This window comes from Oryza brachyantha, chromosome 1, assembly GCF_000231095.2.
Source record: "Oryza brachyantha chromosome 1, ObraRS2, whole genome shotgun sequence".
Classification (NCBI taxonomy): domain Eukaryota; kingdom Viridiplantae; phylum Streptophyta; class Magnoliopsida; order Poales; family Poaceae; genus Oryza; species Oryza brachyantha.
The window spans coordinates 14,995,899-15,009,945 of NC_023163.2; the positions used below are offsets into that span (position 1 = coordinate 14,995,899).

Here is a 14,047-nt window from a genome sequence, read left to right on the forward strand (position 1 = left end):
CCTTTAAGTCACGGTGGCACATATACTCTAGATTGATAACATACCCGTTACCTAGTAGTGATATGCTGATAGCCCTTCATGAATGAGGTATATATACGAGGGCAGCGGTACACTCGAGTTGTCAATATTCCTGTTGACTGCAGCACAGTAACATTTGCCAGAAATCTCGTTAAAATTTCATGCAATCGGGGAGATCACCAAGTTAATCACCAACCCTTATTTCTTATACTCGATAGGATTCTCCAACCAAAACACAAGTGGTGCAAACCTTTGTCCAGTCCATGAGCTCACACATACATACGTAGGAGGCCTATATATCAAGCTAAAACCCAATTAATATACAACCTGCTGCACATCCAAATCCATAAAACCTATCTCCACTCAGCGTGCGTCGAAACCAAAAAACACATCCAAACCGGCAACAAATCCAAACTTTCGCGAGGAAAATTAACCGGGCATCAAGAAAAAACTTGTCGTCGTCGTCCCATGAGTGTTTGCACTTTGCCTGCCACCTGCTAGCTCATTCCATTTGCCGTTGATCTGCAGCGATCTTGAACAAATCGAGCGACGATCTTCCATGGCCGGATTCCCGGCGGGAGCGGATGAACTCCGGCACGGAGAAGCACCGGTACCGTGCCGGCCTCCCCGCGGCGAGGAGCTCCGGGAGGGGCCCAAACACGTCGGAGGCGTCGCGCTTGGCCGGGTTGAAGAAGACGGCGATGGAGACCCTGGCGTCTTTGCTGGACTTGATCACCACTCTGTGCTCCACGCTCTTGTACTCGTCGTTTGAAACCACCTGGTAATTGTGGTGTAAGTACGAATAGGTAACTTCTAGGGCATTGTTACCGTACCTCGTACAACTAAGGGTATAGTAGTGTAATAAAAATAAATCTAACTATATATTTTTATAAGTATATTAAATATTTTATTTGAAACTTGGGTAAGATATATTTACTACTTCATCTATTAATTCTAATGTGATATATTACACACAAAATTATCGTAATATTATATACTTTAGTTTTAATTTTACCCCTACAAAAAAATTTCTACTACACATAGACTTTATTATATAAAAAAATTCCAAAATGAATTATTTTAAATTAATCATTGTATTGGAGTTTGACAAAGTAAAAGACAAGTTTATTGGGTTTGGAGAAGGTGGTGGACAATTGCATTGAAAATTAAAAATTGAAATGAATTTTAGTTATTAGGTTATATATTGGGGCTTGTGGGATGGGAGAAAGATGGAGTCTTTTTTAAGACGGAGACAACATATATGAACGAGAGTACGCACAGTAATACATTCACGAACTTCAGATCTTCTTATAAATCATAAGAGATGATATACCTTAACTTCTTGATAGCTACAGATCTATTGAAGCATATGTACCATACTACAGATTTCGCATGAAAACATTTACATGCAATTGATATATATTGTCTAATTTGTAGGAAATACATAAACCGTTCTTATTAGATGCCCCTTGGTAAAAAGGAAAAAGAGTCAGCTTAGCCCAAGTATTGGATTTGGGTCTAGTTAACCCACTAAAATATAAAAGCAAGTATTCTACCATAAAGTATAATGACTGGCTCAAATAGTCACACAGAGTGATTTGTATATTGTTTTACTATGTAGATAATGACATGCTTTCATAGCACAGATAATATTAGAACACGTACAAAGGTGCTTATTAGTTCACTCTCTCAATTGCCACTAAGCAAATTTAGTAACGTGAAGAAAAGAGAGTGAGGAGAGAGAAAAAATATTGTAATGCATGGCAACGACTTAGAGTCGACTATTAGATTTATTAAAGGAAACTTTTTTACATAAGGGTGGATAAAAAGGAAACTAGCATAATAAAAAATATTTTATTGCATTAACGAAGAAACCATATCTGACTTTAACTTTACACGTATCGTTATAAAATAAGTTCTTGTTGCTGACGTGAATCAGATAAGAGTCGATAATGAACATACTCTACCTTAAAACATGCCCTAGTCCATTAAACCCAAGTTGACCCGCCTATTTCTTTTATCACACTGATTGGCGAGTCTCAAAACCATATGCTATCATAATGTAAATAATTATCAAGTCTTTATACTTGTGAAAAAAATTACTTCAACTGATCTTATCACCGTCATGGTCTCCCGTAGCCCACGTGGTCAAAATAAAACCATCGTCATGTTATCATGTCAAATATTTCTAAATTTCTTTCTATTTTATTAGTTATATTATAATTACGTCATCCATCACTGTGACGTGTCGGGTTACAAAGATAATTTAATAATATGATACCAGTTAAAATAACCTTATTTTTATTCATCAAACGTATAATAATAAAAAAGAATAAAATACTATTCACTTTATTAAATCTCAAGCTATCCCTAGTTATTATTATCTTCGATTTATAATGTAAGATGTTTATTTTTTACAATGTTTGACCATTCGTCTTATTTAAAAATTTAGTATAAATATAAAAAAGATAAGTTGTGTTTAAAGTTCTTTTGATAATAAAGTAATCATAGGCAAAATAAATGATATTTTTATATTTTTTGAATAAGACAAATAGTCGAACATTAGAATAAAAAAGTCAAATATCTTACGTTTAATAACGGAAGGAGTACTAATATATTTACTTACTTTAATACATACTTAAAAATAAACTTATTCTAGAACCGGCCGGAATGGATAAATAATCTTATTTTTGGGACGAGACACTAGTGAGTGTACCTTGAGCATGTCCCCGACGTTGACCAGAAGGGTTCCGGCAACCGGCGCCACGTCAACCCACCCTCCGCCGCCGCCTTCTTCATGCCAGACCTGCAGCCCGCCGACGGCGTCCTGCGCCAGGACCGTGAAGAGGCTGGGGTCGGTGTGCTCCAGGGTGCCGACCACCCGCTCCGGCTCCGGGCACGGCGGGTAGTAATGGCACGCCATGAGCCACCCCTCCACCTGCATCGCCCGCTCCAGCCGCTCCGCGCCGACGCCGAGCGCCTCCGACAGCAGCCCGGCCATCTCCTTCCCGAACGCCGTCAGCGACCGCTGGTACTCCGGCAGCGCGTCCCGGCAGGCCGCCGGGAGGCGGGCGAGGTCCGGCGCCGGCCCCGGGCCGAAGCGTACCACCAGCGAGTCGCGCCAGGGCAGCAGAGGAGACGCCGCGGCGGCGTGGCGGTGTTGGTCGCCGGATTCTTGCAGCGACGCCTGCTGGATGGGGATGGTGGAGTAGGCGACGCCCCCCGCGGGGGCCAGCGAGTAGCACGCCGAGCGGGACGCGACGGGCTGCTCGTGGAACGCGCGCACGGCGGCGACGGCGGAGGCGACGGTGGCGGCAGTGACGCCGTGGTTGGTGACGCGGAGGAGGCCGCACGACCTGGCGGCTTCGCGGACGAGCGGGACCGTGACCGAGCGCGGGAGGGAGAGGTCAACGCTTGGGATTGCGAAGGCCGCGGCCGTCGTCGCCGCCGGCGTGGTGCCTGGCGCGAGGAAGAGTGGCGGCACAGCGGTGACGCCGGACTCGACGAGGCCGCGGACGCCGGCGCCGGACGCGTGGAACTCGGCCAGCGACGCCGCCATCCTCTTGCTCACCCTCACTGTCCTGGCCAAAATGGCGTGCTCTCTCCGTTTGATTTCTTGAATTCCATGGTTGATCTCTCTCTCTTAAATGAATAAATGAGTAAAACTGTGGGAAGGATTTAGAGTACTGAGACCACTGAATTTTCTTGACAACCTGACTTAGATTGATCCAAGTAAAATTCTGAAAATCTCCATCCAGAAAACGGGCAAACCACATACCACACGGGCAATTGACCAATAACAGGTCGAAACGTTTAGTGATAAACCCTAGTAGCTCTCTACTGCTATGTTTGAGGCAGTTTAGCAAAAATTCAGAGCAGTGAACAACACAGCATTACAGGCCAACCCAACACCACCAATCAGCGAACGATATGAAAACCATAGTCAAAAAACATGGGCCGAAACATATGCTGATATGCATCTAGTCTTGAGTTCTGCACCTACCCAACCCAAACAAGAACATCATTAAAAAATAGTGAATTTGTCATCGCTTCACCAACAACTCTATCTTTTTATTTATTTTTTTTTTCCAAAAGGTGGCTGAGGTACCACGTATCATCTCTCCCCCACCACCTCCCTACTTTATATACGAAAAAAGAAATACTTTATGATCAATATATACATGAATTAATAGATGATATATACAAAAATAATACAAATAATAAATTAATAATAATTTTATTAATTAAAATCCCGTTAGAACACACATGCAATATAACAGCGAAAACAACCGAGAGAACCTATCAAAGAACTGAAGGTGTCGCAGATGCTGATTTTCATTTGATATGTTTGGCAGTTGGGCCTAATTGTGTTAATGGGCCGTCAGATTATCTGGATATCTGACTCAAAACATCGATCGGGTTTGTGGAACCCATCGGTACGTAAGCATTATCGTTTTCTTTTTTCAGTTTCTGCTAGCATATTAGGGCACATACGGATGATTATTAGGTAACTCTCATCGTCGTCACGTGAACAAATATAATGATAAAATGAAAGGAGAAGGGATAAAAGAGAAAATTGATTGTTATGTATGATAACGGTTTAGAGTTGACTTTTAACATTTATTTAAGGAAATTTTGTTGCATGTAGTAGAAAAAAAGAAAGAAGAGTAATAATAAAAATATTTTATAGTATTAATGAAGAAACTATACTAACTCTACTTTTATACGTATACCTATAATAAGTTAGCGTTGCTGATGTGGATGAGAAAATAGTCAATCATATATGCTCTAACTTTGAACATGTCGTTATATTAGTGGGACCAGCCTATTTATTTGTTAAATGTGTTTACATGTTGTTAAAAGTAATTAGCTAAAATATACTATTACAATTAGCATTGTAAATGAACAATTACATTGTAAATGAATAATTACAATTAAGAAAAGTCTAAAAGTTTAAGATTAGATAGTCAAAAAATCAATATAACCACATTAAAATTTAAAAGTTAGTCAGAATGCAAACTGATATACTCTCTTTTACGATTAGTTGTGGAAGATGCACGCTCTCACACATCACTCATGCACATTAGACTCGCGAACTCCCTAAGACAATATTTAAGAAATGATTTTTAATTGAAGGGTCTACTCGTATGTAGTATGTTAGATTATAAGGCACCAGGATTTAATTCTTGACGAGTGAAATGCGCCCAATCATCACACCATTAGTGTTTCTCTCAAAGTATATTTATTTTAATATGCAACAAACATTGTTATTATGACATCATGCCATTTGCAATTGTCCCAACCATTTACCGTGTGCCATAGTGCATCTTATAAATTTGCTGTGTCATTTTGCAATTTAGCGTTAATATACTTTTCTTTTTTTTTTCTTTTTGCAAAACGTTTGGGCTTAGGCCTAGTTGGTGGTGTGCGCTGGAGGCTAGCACATCTCACTCGTTTGCTATCAAGACGGACGTGTGGAAGAATCATAAATTAAAAATGTTGATATTTGATCAGTCATTTTACTAGGATTTCTCTACGATCCAACGGCAGGTGTTCCCTGTATGTTATGTTGTATCTGACGGTCTATACATCTTTGATAACGTGGCTCAGCCATATTGTATTTTGGGTTTCACTTTTTTACCCATAGGGATTTGTTTGCCCATCTCACTACTACAGAATAGGTTTGTGTAAATAGGCTAACACGATTTTTGCATGGGGTTGGGCTAGCCGCATGCGAGAAATCGTCTGCAAAGATCGCCATCTTTCCATGCGGTCAGGGCACCCGTATGCAAAAATCCGATTTTTGCATACAGACGCTTAAGCCGATCGCATGCAAAGAAAAAAATCACGAAAAAAAAATAAAATTCCAAAAAAAACAAACCCTAGCTGCCCGCCGCAATCTGTCCCCGCTCCCGCCGTCGCAGCCAGCTCCCGCTCCCGCTGCCCCCGATCCCGCCGGCCACTCCTTACGTGGACCGCGCGCAAAAATAGTTATTAAAAAATTAATTTAAAAATATGAGAACTTTAAATCAAATTTTATGATATTAAATGAACTTATACGAAAAAGTTGTCAAAAAGAAAGTTGTAGAACTCGTTGAGATCTACTAATTTTCTTTTGTGCATTTCTTCATCCGAGTTTGATTGAACTATATAAAATTTGAATTTTAAAATATGAAAAATTCAAATAATTTTTTAGTAGTAAATGATTTCAAATGGAAAAGTTATCAAAAACAAAGTTGCATAACTTGTCAAGATATATAACTTTTGTATTGATTATTTTTCTATATGACTTTGTTTGAACAGTTTGAATATGAATTTCAAATTATAACAACTTCAAACAACATTTTCAAATACTAAATGATTTCATCTGAAAAAGTCATCAATAACAAAGTTGTATAACTCATCAAGATCTATAACTTCTATTTTGGTCATTTCTTCACCTAACAAAGTGATTTGTAAGATTTTTCATAAAATGTATATTTTTTATACATCTCTTATCTTATATCGTTTTATAAGAGATGTGTATTTTATGAACGATCTTACAAATCACTTTGTCGGGTGAAGAAATAATCAAAATAGAAGTTATAAATCTTGATGAGTTATACAACTTTGTTATTGATGACCTTTTTGGTTGAAATCATTTATTGCTTCAAAATATTATTTAAAGTTTTGAAATTTAAATTTTTAATTGATAAAACAAAGTCACGAGAAAAAGATAGCCAATATAATAGGGTTACCGTCACGAGAAAAAGATAGCCAATATAATAGGGTTACCGTCAAGAACACAATAACATGATAGAGCATGATTTTAGAAACATTTAGAAAAAAAATCATTCAATTTGGTGTTAATATGAGTAAGATACACTGGTTTTAAATTTTTCAAATTTTATTTTCGCATACGGTTGCTTAAATGGCCCGTATGGAAAAATCGATTTTTCATGCGGGCGCTTAAGTGAGCCGTATACAAAAATGACCTTATTTTTGCATGTGGCCCTCTTAAGATGTCTGGGCCACTTAAGCAGCCGTATAGGAAAATGATCCTTGATTTTTGCAGGCGTCACTAGTCCATTATCGTTCATTTGTAAAAATTATGGAGTCTCTTAGAAAAATCACTTTTCTAGCGGTGTCTTATGCATGCGATGGCATATATTGACGGTAGTAATTCGATTGCTAAATGTCCTGTAAATCTCTCCTGCTGTTCTCGTTTATTGTAGACAATAACAAAACGACACCATCGGTTACCTCACGGGTGACATCGCCACGCAGATAAGAGTGTACGTGGCAGAGGCGACGACAGATCATAAAGATAAAGACAAGACGAGACAGAGATAAGCACCAATACAAATGCAATTAAGTATAGTAGTAGCTGTTCTCAGAAAAAAAGTATAGTAGTAGCTAACCAGCCTGCCAATGAAAGCGACCTAGCTAAGTTTAGTCCATCACCCCGGTGTTTCCGCTTCGGTTTATGTAATTAAAACTAAAATTATCAATCTTAAATCTAAAACTGATTTTATAATTTTTTTATCATACTTTATTTTTAACTTTAGCTTTTAGATCAATAAAAACATATATATAAAAATTTTATCATAAATTATTTTTCGTTTGATTTTCTTTCTGTATATGCTAAATGATCAACCTTTGTGGTGGTTTAATTAGCGAAGAAATAGTCTCGGTTGGCAACAGGCAGGGATGGTCTCGGTTCAACTATTTTGCATAGAAAATTTAAGAACCGGATTTAAAACAGATTAAAAATAAAATTGTATAGAGTTTTTAATTAGAACTTTTTTAAAAACTAAAGTTATGAAAGAACAGCCCCCTTGGCCCATTCCCACTTCTAGCAACAGGTAAGCATGTTAAAGTACAAAATGCTCAGCACACACGCGCACGCAACACGTACAGGAGATCGAAATATATGATGGATGGGACGGGAGGAGACGTGAGACATGGGGAAGAGAGGGACGTGCGCAAGAGCAGGTAGAGAGCGTGTGGCGTCCACAGGCAGCTCGGGGTTGGAGACCGGAGAGATGCATCGAATCTTCGTACATCACATCGAATCTTTGGATATCTAAAGTATTAAATATATATAAATATTAAAATTAATTATAGAAAATAGTGAGACGGTTCTTTTGAGTCTAATTAGGACATGATTAGCCATAAGTGCTACAGTAACCAACATGTGCTAATGACGACTTAATTAGACTCAAAAGATTCGTCTCGCTGAAATTTGTTTGTAACTAGACTAAGTTTAATACTTTAAATGTATGTTTAAAGTTTTGATGTGATGTTTTTGCAAATTTTTTACAAACTAAGCAACCCCTATATATACATATACTCGGATGGCACCAGGTGACACCCGGAAGGGGACAAGATGGATTGCGCCATCTTAGTCTCGCCTCCTGCTAGGATTATTCTTAGAAAGTTTAAGGGGTGTTTAGATTGAGAAAATTTTAAAAATATCATATCAAATATTTGATCGAATGTCGGAAGAGATTTTGAACACGAATGAAAAAACGAATTTCACGGCTAGCCTGAAAACTGCTTGACGAATCTTTTGAGCTTAATTAATTTATCATTAGCACATGTTGGTTACTGTAGCACTTATGACTAATCATGGACTAATTAGGCTCAAAAGATTCGTCTCAACGTTTATTTCATAACAGTGCAATTAGTTTTTTGGTTCATCTACGTTTAATGCTTTATTTAGGTATTCAAAAATTCGATGTAATGTTTCTGGAAAAAAATTTGAACTAAACAAGGCTTAATATTGTGCGAGAAGCAGCTGCTACGATAAATTTCGCTTCTAATTATTAGTTTTTTTTTGTCAATTTTAGCTTTTCATAAGCTGAGCTTGTTTGACGGCCCAATCTTTTACTTATGCTCGTTAACATTTAAATTTTTAACCTTAAAATTGGGGTATATTTTGTGTTTTTCCATCCAAGTTTACTTTTTAGTCTTAGCTTTTACTTTACTAAGAACACGTATATAAAAAGTTATATTCACAATTTACTTTTTTATTTATAAGTATATCGTTTGGCTAAAAAAACAATCACCCACGGGTTTCTTAGGGAACTGAAGCTACCGCAAGCTCCTCTAAACGAGGCTTGTAACCTCGTATTTTCGTTTATACTTATAAATTAAAATTTATATTTTTAATCTTATGAATTTAAAGTTAAGTTGAGGTTTTTTATCGTAATTTATTGTCAATCTTAATTTTAAATTGCTAAGAACATGTATATAAAATTTTTATTTATAAATTATTTTTTATTTGTAAATACGTATATGTAGGTCCCTTCGCATCGTCTTTGGTTAGTCCAGATGGGCACATAACGTGTACGCCGCGGATCGGATCACGCAGCAGACTGTGATCATTGAGCTACACAAATCGAATTCTCCCCTTGCAAAAGAAAAAAAAGAAACCCAGATCTCTATATATAATATGTATGTGTATGTACATCGATCGATGTAACAGTAGACCAAGTCAAGTCAACTGAAAATAATTTCAAATACTCACTCTGTCTTCGACGTCACTGACTTTTTTATACATGTTTGACTATTTATCTTATTTAATTATTTTTATTAAATATATAAAACTATATATATACATAAAAATATATTTAATAATAAATAAAATGATATAAAAAATTAATAATTATGTAAATTTTTTGAATAAGATGAATGGTTAAACATGTATAAAAAAATCAACGACGTCAAATATTTATAAACGAAATAAGATTATTTTTTAGTTTTTTGATACAATGTTTTGACTCTTCGTCTTATCTGAAATTTTTTTGTGATTAATTTTTTTGTTCTTACTAGATGATAAAACATAAATAGTATTTTATGCGTGACTAATTTTTTCTAAAGTTTTTGTACAAATTTTTTAAATAAGATGAATGGTCAAACGTTGGACACGGAAAAACGAAAATGAAGTTATTATGGGACGGAGGTAGTAGCTACCTGTTATATATATATATATAGCAAGACTAATACACGCACCCCTTAGTATAAGATATTCTACATCTCTTCCTTTCAAGGCCTCTCAAGGCCCATCCCACCTCCCACCCCTTTTTCCTAGGTTCAAAGATCATTCCCACCACAATTAAAAATTAGTCGAAGAATTCCCCACGTGGGTCAACCCCTTATGGGTTTCCCCTCGTCTCTCAGGAATTCCGTAGTAACACGAAGAAAAAAATACAGTAACACGACAACTAATTCGTAGTAACAACGTCGAAACATACCCACGAAGGATCTACTTTTTTAAAACACTTTTTTTCTAACAATTCGGTAGAAACATTTTTAAAAAATAATATATAAAGTGAGAGATAAAGTTGTTTAAAGTTTGGATCTTAAAAAATATCTATAAGATTTGTATTAGTATACACTAATGTTATAGCAATAGTTATAGGAACGTTATACATTCTATACAGTGATAATGCCATATTACTATAAAATATGAGTATTGTTACTGCAAATTATGCAGTAACATAACGATATAAGTACAGTAATACGTGTGTTGTTACTACATAATTACAGTAACGTCGTAATATAAATATAATAACATTATGATTGAAGGGTAATAACACGAAGTGTGACTGCATACTATTGGTACAATACAATTAATACATGTGAGACAACTAGAAGGTTGTATTTCCAATCTTTAGGGAACAATATCTCATGTGTTTTATATTATTTTTTAAAACCATTTTCACTACCGTGATTAAAAAAATATGATTTAAAAAACTAGATCCGTCATGATTGTTACTGTATTTTTGCCTTCGTGTTACTGTACTTTTTAAACAGACGGGACTAGACAAACATGAGATGTGGAGGAAGGTCAAAGGACAAGTTTGACCAACATAAGAGAGCTTTGACCAGACTAGAAGATAGGTTTTGGGCCCTTAGAAGAAGGTGGGAGGTGGGTTTGGGCCTTGGGCCTTATAAGGGGAGAAGAGCATAGAATAACTTATTCTATGGGACTGTACATATTAGTCTTGTTATATATATATATATATATATATATATATATATATATATCGGATAACCACGACAACAACTAATGTGAGACACGAGGCAGAGAGTATTGAACTCCATGTGATCAGAGCATGTACAACAGCAGACTATAAGCCAGCTATAAACATATTTTAAGAAGATAAGAGAGGAGAGAGAATGGCATTAGGCTACTAATTTGTAGCCAGCTGTAGCACGGACTCTAAGACACATGTGTGTATGATAGATGAGATCAAATATTAGTTGTGTAGTCTATGATATTGTATGAATTGAGACTATAGACAGGTGGTGCAACCGTTGTTGTTTGTACTATTGAACTTGCTCTCATATGATGGTAAATTATAATCAAGGATAGAACATGCGGCACGCACGGTGCCTTCCATTGGGCTTTTACCCAAAATATCGTTGATCAATTGAACTAATTATCACTTCCAAGACGACTACAAATTAGGAATCCTAGCTGAGATGAATAACAAGAAAACTAATTTGTAAATCAACCTAAAAGACCATCAATATGAAAAATTCAATTCCTAGGTATATGCTCAGTGTGAATTCAACTGTTCAGTGGCAGACGTTGATTGTTTGGCTTTTTAGGAAAAACATTAAATGGTATGTTTGTAAAAGAACTAATTTGTGAGTAAAAGTTTTATATACATGTTCTTAACAATATGAAAGACACGGCTAAAAAATAAACTACAATGAAAAAATCTCAAAATCAACTCTAAATTTAAGGTTGAAAATTCAAATTTTAACTTATAAACATCAATTATAACAATTGAAAAAGATAGGAGTGATAATTTTCTTACAACCTGGACAAATACGTTTGCGAGCGATTTTAAACGTCAGTGAACGTTTGAAATAACAAGAGTGGTATAGTTAATCCCCCAGCGAGGTCGAGCAGCCGGAGTTAATCGCTGTACTGAGAAGCCTTAGCCTTACTTAAATTTATTCATAGATAAATATAATATATATATATATATATATCTAAATTTATTAAGATTCATATGAATCTAGACAATACACATTGCGGAGGGAGTAGTGATCGGTAAAAAAAATCACGCAAGAACGTGGGGAATATATACCATCTCTATTTTAAATCTCTATTTTAAAGTATAAGTATTTATATAATTTAAATTTTATGTTATAATGTAAATATTTATGTACTGTTTTATATGATTTCAATCATTTTAATTATTCTAAAACCAATCGGATGCTAATCAATTTAGAATTTAAAAATTAATCACTAAGTGATAAAAAGAATTATTAATATTTATTTAAGCTAGTCTAGATAATAGAAATGTTTACATTTAGAAACGTACGCAGTATATCCAAATATTAAGTGAGGAGCAGATTGTACGGTTGTGCAGGTCAAGCCACATGCCGATGCCGATCGAACATACCTAACACATGTCCAAATTAGTCACCACCACGATCCCCAAGCGTGCACAAGTAGCATTTTAGTCCACGTTACTGTTTGAAGTATTAAATATAATGTTTAATAATAATTAAAAGTATTAAATATAGATTATTAATAAAACCCACATCGGACTCTGGACTATTTCACGAGACGAATCTATTGAGTCTGATTAGTCCATGATTCGCGAATATGATGCTACAGTAAACATTTCCTAATCGTAGATTAATTAGGCTTAAAAATTTGTCTAATGAAATAGCCTTTATTTATGCAATTAGTCTTGTTATCAGTCTATATTTAATACTCCTAATTAACGTCAAACATCCGATATGATAAGGGACTTCAAAAATATCTGGATCCAAACAACCACGTAAGACTTTTAAGACTTTTATGTATACGATCCAAATAGTCGACACTATATTTTTTATATATTTAGAACGTCTTAACTAATATTTAGTATTATAATTATATCCAAACTATTTGTATTTGGCATGTTCTTTATTAGTTAGTGTGTATTATAATCATATCCAAACTATAGTTATGGATTACAGAGGTGATTTAGATAAAATATTTCTTCTTAACGAGCCTAACAAATTGAACATGCCAGTTCATGAGCCAAACCAATCTAAGCTTTTAGATTCTTAATGCTAACAAAGCAAGACGATCTGGCTCGTCAAGATAACGAGCCTAAATAAGCTAAGCCTTCGTCATTACTAAACTTCTACATACGGTTGATAATAACCTGTGTAACCGTTGTTTCTTTCTATCAGCTTAAAAGTTGCATGTAATTTTGTTTTGAATTTTAGAACTAATTAAGTGACTTTCTTTTTTTTCTATTTCCAACCGTGGTTTTTTTAGCATAAATATGAAAGTTTAACTTTAACATTATTCAGTTTATAAGACGTAGCAAAAAAAAAAAGTAACTGAGCATAGATAAGTCGCTTGATATCTTTATGGTGGAATTTGTTTATCTAGATTCAAGTATCACGATATTAGCATTTTCTTACTACTAATGAGACAATACTTATAGTGTTATTAGTTCGGTAGTGACTTATGTGACCGCGCTATGTAAGGCTATATATTAATGAAGTAAAATATATGGTCGGTCCTTAAATTTAGGAACAGATATTATCTAGATCCATAATTTAACAATTATACATCTAGATCCTTAAACTACTCTAAAATTGAACATCTAGATACTTAAACCTTAAACCTGAGAGTAGATATCATCTAGGTCTGTAAACTTAAAAATTACACATTAAATCCATCATCGTGGTTTAATGAATCATAGCCAGTTAAAATCTCATTTGGCTGAATTGACTGCGAACAGGTTATTTACAAATCTAGTACCTACGAGCATGCATAAAAGTTTATTTATAAATTATTTTTTATTTGCAAATATGTCGTAACGAATACTAGTATAAAAGACATTATATTTTAATATAATATTTAAATTCTAGAAATGTATTTGACAACTGTAAGGAGTACTACTATCACGCACCATATAGTTTACCTCGATAGCTCCAAAATGATCAACACGGTGCCTTCCGGTAATGCACAAACTGAGGAACGCGTGCCAGTGTGACCGCACGAAGAAAAATACCTTGG

General features: G+C 35.4%; 1 protein-coding gene across 1 annotated transcript; it reads right to left on the reverse strand.

The window, feature by feature from the left end:
* Positions 1-201: 201 nt before the first annotated feature.
* LOC102715718 (1-aminocyclopropane-1-carboxylate oxidase homolog 4-like) lies at positions 202-3,577 on the reverse strand. Its single transcript, XM_040524196.1, has 2 exons — positions 2,735-3,577; positions 202-796 (listed from the first exon to the last, which is right to left on the reverse strand). The coding sequence occupies exons 1-2, from the start codon at positions 3,575-3,577 to the stop codon at positions 521-523; spliced, it is 1,119 nt and encodes a 372-aa protein (XP_040380130.1). The 3' UTR covers positions 202-520.
* Between the last annotated feature and the right edge of the window lie 10,470 nt (positions 3,578-14,047).